At 35.7% G+C, this 15,424-nt stretch overlaps 1 protein-coding gene across 4 annotated transcripts in view; it reads left to right on the plus strand.

The window, feature by feature from the left end:
• DGKB (diacylglycerol kinase beta) overlaps positions 1-15,424 on the plus strand; it is a gene marked incomplete at both ends in the record, with an annotated part of 316,588 nt that overhangs the window by 90,085 nt on the left and 211,079 nt on the right. For all 4 annotated transcript variants that reach the window (XM_084260022.1, XM_084260024.1, XM_084260023.1 and 1 more), the window contains 3 exons: positions 2,791-2,907; positions 7,398-7,471; positions 14,444-14,518. In XM_084260022.1, coding sequence (XP_084116148.1) covers positions 2,791-2,907; positions 7,398-7,471; positions 14,444-14,518 — 266 coding nt within the window. The remainder of the gene's footprint in view (positions 1-2,790; positions 2,908-7,397; positions 7,472-14,443; positions 14,519-15,424) is intronic.

The raw sequence follows: 15,424 nt of genomic DNA on the forward strand, positions 1-15,424 counted from the left end.
CGACACATGTAAAAAAATTATAGGATATATAATTACAGGAATTTCAGAATCTCCTATTAGCTTCTTCAGATGTCTTTCAGAGAACACTATTTGTTCATGTGTTGACATGTGTTATGGAATCACACACATATGAGTGATGCAAAACACTTTATTTGTACTTTCTTGAAAAATCACTGAACTAAGCAGACCTTCAATGGTAATGAGGTGAAGTTATCCATATTAATTTTTTTTTAATAACACTTTAGGCAGTTCTGTTTCATGAATATAGTTTTTCCTTTATATTATGTAAGCTGTATGACTGAATCTAAGTCACTACTTAGGATAAGCTGTGTTTCTGAGTCAAGTAATTGTTTTGCTTATGGGACAGGTAATATAAATTGGAGGAGGAATTTTGCTGATGCAGCAGTCATAGGGCCAGGGCCAGCTGAGGCTTTTTGCTGCTGTCTGTTTTATGATGGAACAAAAAAACCCAAACAGACAATATACAAAACTTTGCTTGAGGTAATCGTTACTGCATTTTGCTGGTAAATGATTGATAACAGCAGGTTTGGGCACTGTGGTATACATCCTTTATATAAAGACAGTTCTCAGCAATGTATAAATACTTTTCCTCTAAGTAATAGCATCATGTATGCAAGAAGACTTTTAGTGCTTACTTTATAAGTAGGCCTCCTTTGAACAGTAATTTTTTTAACCTAAGTGCACATACTCAGTGTGCTGAATTTGTTATGTTATTTTTTTCTTTGAACTATCACAAATATGCTGTTATAGCTTAGCATTTTTCTAGACTTTAAAAAGTTTGCTCTCCAACCCTGTTTTTAAAATCAGGATTTTTTTTTTTACTAACTCTGTGTCTGCATTACTGATACAAATCTGATTTGATTTTTTTGAAGATGTTCCAATATCCAAGAGCTGGATCTGGCTGCCATATAAAATCCCATTTAGCACGATATGCTTACTTTTTATAAAATGTAGTGACTTTTAAGGGTAGTTAGTTGCAGAGTTTTTTAAAGCCGCAAAGCTGCATCTTACATCTGTAATGAAGTATGATGATTCATTCATACTGAAGTTTCTTGCTCTCCAACCTTGGTAGTAACCAATACCATTGTGCATTAATGTTTTGTGTTAGTTCACAAATGTTATTCTTGTCGCGTGCCTCATCCTAGTTCTAGTTTCCAAAAAATAATCAAATAGATGAGTGCGTGGTCGATGATTTCTTAGGCAGTGATATGGACAGTGCTTGTCTGTGTTTCAAAGGCTAGGGCTGAGATGAATACCTCTAATTGCTTTTAGTGTTTTCCGTTCAAAGCAATGGTACTATAGTCTAGACTCTTGGACCTCCTCTAGAACTCATCAAGTTACTCAAAGCATCCAAGAGCTCAGTTAAATAACCTCTTAGGAATCACACTGCATACGGGAAATACTGTAGACTCCCCTGTGGTTTTTATTCTGTGACATAGGTTTGTCAGTCCTTTTATAGGAAACGTGGTCAGATTGTCATTTACCCAAAGTGCTTGGCTGCCCAAAGCACCTTGGTGTGACTTGTACTACTACTTACATCAGGATTATGTTGAGGCTGTGTCAGGCTCAAATTTAAGAAAACCAAAGATGATATAAAAGTACTGATGGTCTGCATCTGTGTTACAGGAATAGTTGGGAGGCACTGTATTAAGCCAGGAGTTATTCCCTTCCTGCCAGGGAATCTGTGTCAGTGTTTCTTACCAGTTTAAACTGTTCCAGAGGGAGTGGTGTGGATTAATTGCTCCTGCAGTCCCTAAGGCTTTATCAGAGGTACCTCGGAGATGGGTTTGGCCTGGTACTGAACGTAAATGGTAACATTTAATGAATTGCTTACTAGCTGCAGTTGCAGGGGGTGCGACAGTGTCCTTCATGCTCCTTTCTAGTGAGGCAGCTTTGTGCCAGCCCATTCCCCTGACTAGTTTAAAACCTCCTTGCACTGGTGAAGTGAGGAAAGTGGCTGGGGTGCAGTCGGGACTGGGGACACTGATTCTATTTGATAAACATCTGCTGTCTTAATTTCTGGTGCATTTTTGGACAACGTGAAAGGACATGCTGGGTGCAGTTTATAAATAGGATAAATGAGACACAAAGAGCAGGGACTTTTTTTTTCTTTTCACCTAGAGTTCTCTGAAATGACCTGACAACAGTTGAAAATATAACAGCAACATACTTCTGAGCTTTCGTCTTTCAAATAATCATCTGATTGTGCTATTAGCATCAAAAGGTGCCAATGGCTTAGAATCTGATGTAGATTCTGGTTTCTTTCTGATAGAAAATACGTACTTTATTAAAAGCCACTTATCCAATTGGTTATGATACATTTAAAACAAGTTTATTTTACCAAACCAGTAAAGTATTCTTGAAATATCCAACCTTTGCTAGCAGTTAGGAAGAAATTTTGATAAATTAATGATGTCTTATGAAATGCTTATTAAACAAGCAAGTATTTTGTATGATTGGCTTTCAAGGTTCAAAATGCCATCCTGGCAATGTCAGATTATCTTTTCACATCATTGCATTAATTTGTGTTGTGACTGCACACTTTTCATCCATCTATTGCCTAGTCATTATGGAATGTCCAGGCACATAGATAGATGTTATGTGAAGTGGCCAGACATTGTGTAATAACTTGACTGAGATCTCATTTTCATTTAAAGCAGAATCTGACATTACTCTGGAACTTTGTGAAGCACAGTCTTGGTTACAGTTGTATAGCATTATATTATTTATTAAATATTCCATTTTCTCCTTTTCTCTTTTATTTTCAAGGAAAGACAGGCAACAGTGAAAAAAGAAAAGAGTTGCCCACAGCAAATGAACAAACTAGGAGAACGGAACAAAATGCAAAGAGCAAATTCTGTGACTGTAGATGGACAAGGCCTTCAGGTGTGATTATTGTTACTTTAATTTTAAGAAGATACTTTTAGGTGTATGAGACAGTGATAGAGTGAGCAATCTGTAAAATGATTTTTTTTCCTATATACTCTTCCTCCTGTTATTTTATGTTTGCATATTTGAAAATAAAATGATAAGGTAAATTCTGCTACCTGTAGAGGAATCCTGTGGAGCAAATCTGCTTCTCATGTGATTGGTGGGATTTCCAAACAGATTAAGAAGGAGGGGAAACTACCTTTAAAACACTGTGATGCGATGTGAAGCTGAACTTGATTGTTTCAGTGTCTATCATGCACCATTTTGTGAACTTACGTTATAATTCTGAGTCTGTGTCCAAGTAACTGTTCATTATTTTCATTTGGACCTGTTAACAATAGATGAGTGGACTAAACTTCAAGGATATTATTTGTCCACATATTTCCAAGTAGGGTATTTGGTACATCATAATTAAGAGTGGAGAGAAGCAAGATGGTTTCAGTAATGGTGACATCTAGAATAAAAATGGAAGCTTTTTCTACTTAAGAGAAAAACCTCTGTGTGTGAGGAGCTAATGTTATGGTAGGGAGGTTATTTGGAGGCATGGCAGAAGTTCTGTCTGGACTGCTTGACTTCTTTCCCTTGAGAATGAATAATTTTGAATAAAGTTGATGTTCATGTATATGACGCTGCTTCTTTATTTCCTCAGAACTTCAATGAGCATCATGATAACAATGTGATAATCATCTGTTATACATAGTAGACTGTTCTCTGCATCTTTTAATGTGTTGCAATTGAGGTTCAGTAAAATGTGTGTATATATCAATCAAATGCTGTAGACATATTTATTTATATAACTTACTGTGTCAGGCTAGAAAGGCTTATTTTATTGTTTCATCTTTTTAGGTTAGTGCAACTTTCTTGTTATGACAACCCAAAGGGAAAAAAAAAAAAGAAAAAGGAAATAACCCCAAACCTTAAAACCTTTGCAGACACATGGCTGCTCCTTTGATGGTCCAGTAGAACCTGAAAGCAATCATTATCCCTTTCAAGGTTGTCTGCTTGTACTTACCATGAGTAAGTACATCACAGACAGTGCATCACAGGCTGCATTGCTATCCAGATCATCCATGACAGATACAACGTGAATCAAAAGGCATAGAGTATCCATTGACAGAAAACTCAGGTTCTTTAATCAGTCACAGTGCGAAGACTTGTTCTTATAAACCAGTGAACTGGTGCTAGAGGAAGCACACGTAGTTTTCTAACCCTTGAGTGGTATCCATGCAATTCTAGTGCGCCCAGCTGCTCCAGATTGAGGAGTGTCTCTGATACCTCCTTTTGGTAGCAACACTGTTTGTCATTATGAATGTTGGTTTTTACCCCAAGCATTAGATTGTTTATGCCCAGGTGTTTTTCAAGTCTCTGTTTCCTACTTACAGGGTACAGTGCCTGGGATGTAGTGCCTTATCTGTTGAAACCAGCAAACCCCTAGCACCACTGAATCCTGCACACACAACCTTAAATAATTAAAACTTCTGCTTTCAGGTTGTTATGGCATAAGATTTTCTACAAGTTTGTTAGTATGATCCAAACTGTATGTTTTATCTTCTTTACAAGATGAATCCAAAGCCTAGAATTTATTGTTGCTTTTATTTATTATTGCTTGAGGAGGAGAGAAAGAAAGAGTGAGGACTAAGATGGTAGAATGTATTAAATGTGTGGTAAATGTATTAAATATTTTCTGAAGTGCCCAACATTGTTCAGTAATGTCACACCTGTAATGTAGCACACAAGGCAATAATGGTAATCATAGTGGTAACATTAGAAATAATTCTTCAGTGATGACCCTTATTTGCTTTGTTTTTTCTCTGTTGGATAAAACTGGTGTGGAGTAACAGGAATTAATCTTAGCAACAATTATTAATTTTTTGATAACCTGATCATTGTGATCAGGTGGAACTTGAAGGGTACTATAGTGATAGGCTGAGCTTAGTGAGACAGTGGGTTTTTTTTCACTCCCAGGTTGTATATTTTCTAACTATTTCCACAAAGATATAAGATTCCAAAAATATAACTAGTAATTAATGTTAATATTTTTCCTAAAGATGATAGAGGAAAAAAATTGCTGTAGCTGATGAAAGCATTCAAGACTAATTCTCCTATATCTGGCCAGACTATGCTACTTCCAACATGATCTCCAGTGATTTCAAGGAACAAGAAAAGGATTTCTGACACTTCTTTTTTGGAGCCGCCTTTATTCTAAATACTTGATCATGATGTTAACTGCATTTGTCTGATTTAAATTTCCAAGATAGCTAATGAAAGATGGCGACCAAATCTTCGTACTACCCCTGTCACACCTCTATTTTCAGTTTGGAAGAAGCTATATGTAATTGTTACATCATGTTTTGTTTTGGTTTATTTTAGTCACTTTTCTGATAAAATTGTGGAGATTGCCATTAAGTCATGCTAGGTTATGGCTTGAAAATATTCATTAATTTAGTCCAAATCTTTAGTTCTATTGTTTATTATATGGGAAGATCAATGTTATCTAGAAAAGTAATTTGGAAAAGCTGTAAGAAACTAATTCAAAGGAACTTATTTTGGATTTGAGTGGAACTCAAAGTGGTTATCAGATTTTTTTATGGAGCTAAACCTTCTACTTGTAATAATATGGTTAAATTTTGAAATAAAAGATTTAAAATAGAAATAAGTTCATCATTTAGCTTTTGTTGAGAAAAGTATCAAGACACAACCTCCCTTCCATCAGACAGCACTGAGCAGATAACTTAGTGGCAATGGAGATCTGCGTGACTTCTAGACAATTAATCATAGTTAAGCACATTCATCTTACTTCTTTCTAGCTAACCAGCATAATGATCAGGATTATTATTTCTAATTAGAGGAAGTAATAGATCATATATAACCCTAGGATGAGTGTCATTAATTAACCTGCGTCCTAAGGGATTTCAGTAGGTAGTCCATCTCTGTCACAATGAGCACCATTGGTTTACACTTAGTTCACAGGAACAAACATCGTGGGAATTGGCTAAATAACTAAAATTGATTAAAACAGTAGATAAAAATTAAATATATGACATACTTCACTATATCCTGCAATTTGATGTATGTTTCAACATACAGCACTTTACTGTAGCAATATACTGTGACAGAATGTAATACTGGGTTGGTTTTATGCTAGGTGTAATTCTACTGATTTTGCCGAGTTTTTACTTATTGCTGAATATATTGAAACAGATTTGGATCTATTGTTTTTAAAGTTATGGATGGAGTTGACACACTAGTTCCTAACACCTCATACAAGAAGAAAAGTGTTTTTAGATGTCTGTAGGATTATATGCCTATGACTATAGGATGCCTGTATGTCTCCTTAGCTTAGCTTCTTGGTTTCTGGCTTAACTTACATTTTCTGAAATATTCAGCTGAAAAGATTTTATTATTTCAGGAATTACGAATAAGGATTTGAAGCAAGAGCTTTCAAAGTATCATTATGAAAAAGAGACAGTCTAAGCCTTGCCTCTGAACTTGTTAGTGCATGACTTTGGAGATGTTGACTTTGAACACTTAATATGCTTTTAAACATTCTGGAATTGATGCTTGTCTAAGTATGATAATTTTTATTATGAATAACATAGATTGATGATTCAAAACCAGGTATTACAGAGACCATCTGATCTAACTTTTTTATGTTCTTCAAAGTCTATGGAGCAAAACCAGTGATGTCTTGAGGTATCTGAATGTGCAGACTAACACTATTAATTTGAAGGAAAGTGTTAGTTTGTGAAGCTAAACATTAGTGTGGTCATGTAAAACTTTCCATTCACAAAAGAATTAAAAACATGGTTGTAGTCATTGTTTTCTTCAGTATATCCTCCCTTCCATTTTTTTCCTCAGGCCTGTCCTCCTTTCACGTTTTCTTGTCTACTTTTTGAAGTTTTCTCAGTTGTTTAAAGGAATTTACAATTGTTTTGCTTATTGCATTTTAAAGGTGTGTTATTTCAAATCATATGAAATATTAAAGGTTTCTGTAACTTAAAAAAAAAAATTACTCAGTTAAGTTTAAAATTTTATTTTGCTGTATTTGACCTTTATAGTATAGTGTTGTTTCTCACAACAAATACAGATTCTTCTTAGCTTTTTCTGTAGGAAATTACTGGCAAAATCAGTAATGCGTTTCTTGCATTGAGAGTTTTCTATTGATGGTTGTAACCTATATATATCAATATTTCAATGGAATTATAGGTTGAAAAGGCATCACAGCTGTAAGACAGGCAGCTAGCATTAAAAAATAAAAAAAGGCACTTGCAATATGTGGCAAATTAATGAAGTGAGGATTATTTCACATTATGGATTTGCTTCCAGCTGGATTACATAGCATAACATAGAGTTTGCATTAAGCTTTTTGTTTTCTGTCTACTATAGGAAAAAAATGAATACAACACACAGCATTAATGAGTGGCTGTGTTATTCCCTTCTTTTAGATCACTCCAGTTCCAGGCACTCATCCACTTTTAGTTTTTGTCAATCCTAAAAGTGGTGGGAAACAAGGAGAAAGGTAAGGTTTATTTTCTCTCTTTATTTTTTTCCTGTTTCTCTGAACTCTGTGATATGTTTAAAAATAAATGTTAAAATTTTATATATGCAAAGAAATATTTTATATTGTTGTGCCTCCCATTTCAACACCTCATTGCCCTGTTTAGAAGAGGTACACACTCACATATAACTACAAATTCTGCAGCTAAAAAACAGAGCAATTTTATACAGCAGCTTCATTTCATGTGAGCAAAAGCAGCTATTCAGTTTATGGTTTTGTGTTAGTTGCGTGAAAATATGAGTTACTACATTTTTACACTGCAACTTTGAAGTTACAATAGTTTTCTTTTAATTCATAATAATCATGCATAGAGGCCAAAAAATTTAAACTGGAAACAGTATTCCACTTTCTAATATATGACTTGCCTTTCAAAGATTTAGTGACCCGGGTCTCCAGCCTCTCCATAAGATTTCCTACAGAAAAGAAATCATTTTTGTAGATAGCAAGCATTCTAACAATCCAGTCAAAGTGCCTAAAGTTCAGTCATACAAACTTTCAAGACATGCTTAACTTTATATGCCAGTAATTATATTGATTTAAATTCCAAGTGCCTAAGTTTAAATTTTAGTGTATCAGAGGCATGATAAAATATAGGTGAGGAGCATTCTTCTCCTACTCTGTCATAGAAATGTTGAATTAGTTACCCACCAAGCAGATTTCTCAAAGTGTACTTCAGAAGTACTAGCGATATGGCCATTTTTTATCATCACACAAATCCCCCAATTTTTATAGCCTAGACTACAATGTCAGTGCTGTAATTTATCCTTCAAGTCCTGAAAGAGGCTACAGTCTTTTTGCCAAGATCAGACTGTCACCTGTGGAAACTGGGTGATGTGGGTACCCAAAAGCACAAAAGGAGGGATCCTGTGGGTTTCTAAAACTTGGTGCCAAACAAGTAAACTGCAGTGGGTCAGCTTTCCCTACCATTTCCTCACTGCCTCTGTTACGTCATTTGATTCAAAGTGACTGACAAGTGGGACAAAATCTGGCAGCTTAGTTGTTAGGGGAGTTCTCAGAGCTGAAGATCATCTAACCAAAAGTGCACTCCAAGACCTCTGAGAGAGCAGGATATCATTTAGGAGTTGATGATGTAATCCCTTGATTGGTATACCTAGATATCAGCAATGCCAGCAACTCATGCAATTAATGACCTAAAATATTAATCCTAAATATTTTCAAGAACATGCCTTTGCAATCACAACAAAACAGTAAGAGCTGCCCTAAACATTCATGCTTCAGACATAGTAGAAGCATGAGGTAGCCCTGGTCTTTTCTGCAGTTAGGGGCATAGGTGGAAGGGAACATGCTAGCACTCAGCTTGACTTTTTTGTAGTACAGATATGCAGTGAGTAGATCAGGGATCCAGTCTGGAATTATGTAGGTGAGAGACAGGTTAGAGATCTGCACTTACATATTAGTTATAATGTAGAAACAACTTGATAAAATGCTGTTTCACAGCTTTCAGCTCCCAGCTCATAATTGGTCTCAAGTGTTACTGTCTGAATGGGCTTTAATGCATGACGGATGTCGTTTAATGTTAGATATTCTGCAGAGTAAAAGCAAGTTTAAAACTTGATCCCCTTCCCAATCTCCTATTCCATTCAGTATTGCTGCCTGACACTTCTCAGTTCATGTTAATGAACCGTTACTGAGGCCAAGCAGATCACAGGAATGATTTGAATTTAAAAAATGAATGCCTTAGACTCTCCTCATTCACTAACACCATTACCTACAAGTGTCATTACACAATGAAGTGTATAGCATGAGACCATGCACCAGCAGCTGAGTATAGTGAAGTATGAGAACCTCTTAAATTGGCTTTGATGGAACACAAAATAAAATGTTAAATTACATGCTAATATGTCAAGGTTGCACTCAATATTTCTGTGTTAGGAGGAGGACATCAAAAGGTCAGCTGCATAGTCAGGTAGACATATCTCAAGTCATTCACCAGCAGGAGATAATATCTCATGGCTAATTCTAAAGCTAGATTTAAAATTTTTAAAAAGGAGTATTTGTCCACATACGGACTGGTTTGCCCCCTGCCTTTTAGGTGTTAATGTTTCATATCAATGCCAGTAACATAAAAAAATTATAAAGTAAGGATGTTAAGAGTACATATTAGCTTGAAGATTGAATCTAAGGGATGAAAAGATTTTCAGGGAACAACAACTTAACTTTTCCTGGGTTTTATCTGGCTGCTCCACAGTTAGTAACCAGAGAGGAATTCCATGTTCCCTGCACCTCCAATTTTGTGGCAGTTACATGTGGTGAAAAGTAAAATCACAGAACTTTTGAAGACATAAATAGCCCTCTAAAATGCACAGTCATGGTGATTCAAGTCAGACTTTTGGATTATAGCAGTTTTGTAATCTTCTCAGGTACTGAGAGGCTAGGAGTAGAGGATGGGCTGTAACTAAAGTAAGATTTCCACAGCAGCAAGAGGGAAAAAACCCAAACCATAACCTACTAATTTTTGTGGATGAGATTTTCATTATCTTGACTTACTCAGATTAAGGTGATTTCTTATGGAAATCTATTCTTCAGTCTTTATTTAGGATTTTCTGCATTTGAGAGATCACGGTGAATGAAGTTATTTCTAATTGACTTTCATTGAACAGAGAAAGGTTATTGCAGATACTGACAAGACTCCAGTGTTCCCACAGTTCCCTGTATGAGATTCTATGCCCTGCCATATGGTAACCCAGCCCATTTCATTGCCCTTAGACTTGGTGAGAGTGTATGCATCCATCTGACAACCAGTTGAATAAATGTACTCCCTCAATAATAGTCTGTCTGCTTTTATATTTTACTTTTTTTTTTCTTTTTAATTTCTCAAATGCAAAGGAAAAGAGCTGAGGATCACTTCAAGGCAAGGAATACTTTAGTTTGGGTGTTTGAATACTGGAACGGACAGGTGGTGAGATAAAAAAGGATATGTAGAAAAAGTGCATTCAGAACACAAAAATACTTTGTCTACAACCATATCTAATTACCTTATCAATACATTTTAAAACTTCAGTTCTGTTTAAAAAATCAGTTTTTGCAAAACATGTAGTCTTGTTCTTTAATAGGTTTCTCTTTTAAAAAACAATTCTATGACTTTGGGATATAATTGCAAAATATATAACTATGAGAATAACCTGGTTATACTATTTTCTCAATGGAGAGATTAATACTTGCTGCCCATCACCTAAAACCCAAATGCACTTAGTCATTTGGACTTAAATTATTTAGCCCAATGGATAACACATATGCTTATAAAACAGAAAAACATTATAAGTCAATGTCTATTAAGAAGAAAGTAGCTAATTAGAATTAAAGTTGATGAGTTTAAGCTTTTTGCACATGAAAAATAGATTTTAATTAAGCATGAGATTGGATAGGAATTTAGAAAACCCAGTCAGGTGTCTTCCTCAGGCTGTGTGGCACTGTAACATGTTTTCAGTGATTGTGCATAAAATGGACAGGAGTGGTAATTTACTCCAAAAAAAACCCCTGCAGTACATCCGTTTCATCGTAGAGCTAACAGTCCTATATGTCGGCGTTTAAGATCTGACTAATCAAGACAACAGCTTTCAATAGTCTATGAATAGAACGTGTATATTTAGTACACCATTGATGAACAGTTTCTTTCAACAGAAAGAATATACAAGCAGCACGTAGTGCTTCTGAAGACTGTTATTGTTAAGGGTAATGCTCCTTACATAAGAGTACTTCTAAATCATGCTGTTGTTTTGCTGTACTCATTACTTTGTTTTCCACTTCCCCATTTTCCAATTTATTTTTCTGACCAGCAGGTGAGTTTAAACAATTGTTTCCTTGAGAAATGTGCGGTTGGATGCACTGGAGATCAGCTTCCGTACACTGACGTTTCCTGCTGACTCCACATTCAGTGTCGGTGCAGTACAGGTTGATGATATATTTGACCTTTGTTGTTTTCAAATAACTTTGGTTCAGAGTAGCTCTTCCCTCCTACTCTCTCATTAGTCTGCCATTCTAAGCTTTCATTTAGCATTGAGACAAAACGTAGAAGCAGTTTCAAATTATCTTTTTCAAATGTTGTATGTTTAGGAGAGAAGATTGCTAACGTGTACTTTTACGGAGGAGCCCTTGGTTCTTTCTTTTCTGACATTAGGGTTAGATTAAGTCTATGGTGACCACATCTTCAGGTATGATCCCCCAGGTGACTGAAGATGCATCCCCCAGTTTGGCACAAGGCACTACTGTGGCCAGCTTCCTCCCCAGTGCAGTCTATTTTACTGCCAGTTTTGAGTTCCCAGTGGATTTCTGTCTGTCTTCTATCTCTCTAAAGTAGTGATCTTAGGACTTCAGAACGTAGCTCAGTCTAACTCAGCCCAATGTGTGCTCAAGAGCATTTTCTTCAGCAGCAGAGCTGTTTAAAGGTGATCCCAGACCTCCTGGCTAGGACCTGTTGTATTTTCCTACCTCCTCAGTTATGCCACTGTAGCTATTTGAGGTTCATATGAGATTACAGGTACAATTTAAGTGAAGGGAAAAAGTGACAATGGAGAAACTTTTCTAAGGATTTGTATTTTAAGTTGAATCTGTTTAGTCTTCCAGGTCACAGAATAACCCTGTAAACAGTTACAGAAGCATAGCTGTTTGTTGATAAATTGTGTTGTGGTGTAAGAACCATCTGGAGGTGGTGGGGACAAGAGGAAATTTCATGCACTGGCTTTGTTCTTAAAATTCTCCACTGTCACAAAAAGTGGTCTTTTGAGGTGTTACCATGGCTTTGTCTGCACAAATCTTCAGTCACAAGGAAACCATGTCCAGTTCCTTCCATACGTGCAGAAGTAGGAAGTTCAGACATGTCAGTACCAATAGTCTGGTAAAGTAGGTATAAAGTTGGAAGACTAAATTACTGTGTGTTTCCTTGTCTTGCATGTATGTTGCTGCTAGGTCCAGTCATAGTTTAGTGTGCAGGGAAGCATTTACAGAAAGATTCTTCCTCTATTTGGAGAATGTGTGAATGGAAATGAGCCATCAAGTTATAAATTTTACACAGACTAGCATACATAAATATGTTATAATAACTTAAAGCATGATGTGTCATTTGCAGTGAGTCATTATGGAGTGATCATCTGTCATTGATATTTGGCTAGTACCTATGAATGGCATGCAGTGAATCATATAAGATTCAATGTAATGTCTTGTTAATGCAGGTGGACTTCTGGGTTTTGACTAGAGACACTGGGCTCCCTCTTTATTAGGAAGGCTTTTATAGCATTTCACAGATACCTGACAACAGTGGTGTGAGCGTATGTGTGTGTGTGCACCAAACCTTTAGGGAAATAACCGTCAGGCTTTTGGGACTTCATATCAATACATGACTTTCTTATGGCTGGTTACACAAATCAAATTAGCTGACCCTTTGACCAGGTTAAATCATGTATGTCTCTGAGAAGCAGCTTACATGTACGGGATAGAAAATTAAAAATAGGATCCTTTTACATTAGTAAGATGCTGCAACTGAAATGGAAATAGTGTGTTGCAAGTCTACTGTCAAATGTCCGATGTAGTCATCATCACAACCACTGACAATGATTGTGCTTGCTTGCAAAGTCAAACCAGTCATTTCACATTGACTTTTTTCTGTCAGGAATGGCAGTGCTTTATGAAGAAGCTGGTAATCACTAAATAATCAAGAAATTAAGAAAATGTTCCAATTTTGCAATTTTAGAGATAATTATAAATTTGTTTGTATTCAATATTCTTATACCTTTGTATTCCACCTAGCCTCATAAATTATGCATTACTATTAAGGAAAGAAAAAGAATGTCAGTGTGCACATAGATTGTGTCTAGGCAGTTTTGTTTTCACTGGATTTGAAAATGTGGACATTTTAACCCAAAATTCAGCTTTTATTATGCCAATATTTTAAGGCCATAAGAAGAAAGGAAGAGAAATTTCACTGGAAAAAGTGAATGCTTTCTTAAAAACATTAAACCATTAGAGTGGGGATACAAACATTAAATTTAAAAAAAGGAAATGGAGGTTTATAATTTAAACTATTGTCTTAGATCCCAGGTACCTATATTTATTCATTCTGAGCTCCAAGTCTTTCATGTACTTAGTTGTTTCTGTGTAAGAAATGAAGCAGCTACCACATTGTAGTCAATTTTGGAAATTACATTTCTAATATTTGTAGCGAAGAACAAAATGGTTTTCATAGTTTGACAGTAAGTAAACTCAAATTGGTAAAGTTACAGTTTTCTGTCATTTAAGGAAATATTTACTGGGGGTGGGACAGCAAATGGAGTCCCATACGGGATAGGACAATGCTTTCCTTGCTGTATGAATAAATTGCCTCCTGTTACTCAGATAACTTAAAAATATGTGTGGTTCAAATAAAACAATGGTTTTGAATCTTTAATTTTCTTCCATTCAAAAATAATCCAAAGGAGATGGAAGGTGACAATAGATTTGCTTTCTCAGAATGCTGCTCAACCTATGGGGTCATTTTTGGTGGATGGCAAAACTGCTTTGCTTTTGCAATTAATTATACTTGAAATTCTGTGCTAGCAGTAACTTTCAGGAAGAAATCTCTCCTTTACCATGGAGCTACTTTAATAGGAACTAATGTGCTTTTCTAAATGCTTTTTAATTCACCTTATCTTGTGTTGTTGTATCTCCTTACCCAGCTTTTGGGGTTTTTTTCTGTCTATATACAGCATTTGAATTGTAGATAGCTTGTAGCACTTTTGTCTCAATTTTATGCCCATAATACACTGTTTGTATGAATTATAATTGCTGTGATCAAATATGTTAATTTTTTTTGTATAAATGAGATCCTGCAATTCAAATAATTATAGTATGTGTTAACTTTAATTCTTTTATTGCTAGCTTTAAAAAAAGTCGCAAACGTATAAGTAAATATTTTTGTCCTTGTCTCTTTTACCTCTCCAGAATTTATAGAAAATTTCAGTACCTTTTAAATCCTCGTCAAGTTTATAGTCTTTCTGGAAATGGACCAATGCCAGGGTAAGTCACAGTTAATATTATTACCAGGAACTCATTTAATAAAATGCTACATAATCAAATGAACAGACTGAGGCACATATAGCATGTTTTAAATGTATCAACAGTGCAGACCGCTGGATGGCTGCAGAAATGGACCGGTATTGTTTGTTTACATGTGCAAATAAAACTACGTGTCAGATATTTTACTGATAAACCGTAGAGCAGTGTCTAAGAGCAGTGTGATACACTTCTTTCTGTTTGCGGCTTTTACTGCTCTATCAGCAACGCGGGGTTCATCTGAGGGTTACTGTAGTTAGAAATACCAAGCAGCCTCAAAGTCTGAAATGCAGGACATGCATTTCTTTTACATGTATGTGTCTGTGTAATATATATATATGTGTGTGTGTATATATATATATAGTGTGCATATATATTATTCCATATGTCAGATGTTTCAAATTATAGTGGCTGCGCAGTCCTTATCGATTCCATAACCTTAGGGATGTACTGGGCAGAAAATAACTGTACAGGTTAGAGTATGCTGGCAGTGACTTTTTATGGGGATTGAAGTGTTACCTGGACACGGTCGAGTCACAGATTCTTCCTATTTTGCATTGATGTGAAGACAGAAGAATTGCAGTATATCAAATACCAACTTTTGTCACCTGAAACTGTCTCTTTTTTTTGAAGTCATGGGTACTTTGGTAGAAGAAAATAGACAGAACAGCACTGAACATCTGGTCTGTGAATCATTTTGTATGTATTGGATGTTATTTAGTTATGTCACTGATACATGAAATTTAACGTCAGTGGGAAGAGTTGCAGAAGTTTATGAGCAGATGTATGTTCAAAGACGTGAAGTTTATGCTGTTTGAATACTTTTTATTATTTTTAATAGTGGGAATTTTTATTTGGTTAGGGTTTTTT

The sequence above is a fragment of the Gallinula chloropus genome, assembly GCF_964237585.1.
Source record: "Gallinula chloropus genome assembly, chromosome: 2".
Classification (NCBI taxonomy): Eukaryota; Metazoa; Chordata; class Aves; order Gruiformes; family Rallidae; genus Gallinula; species Gallinula chloropus.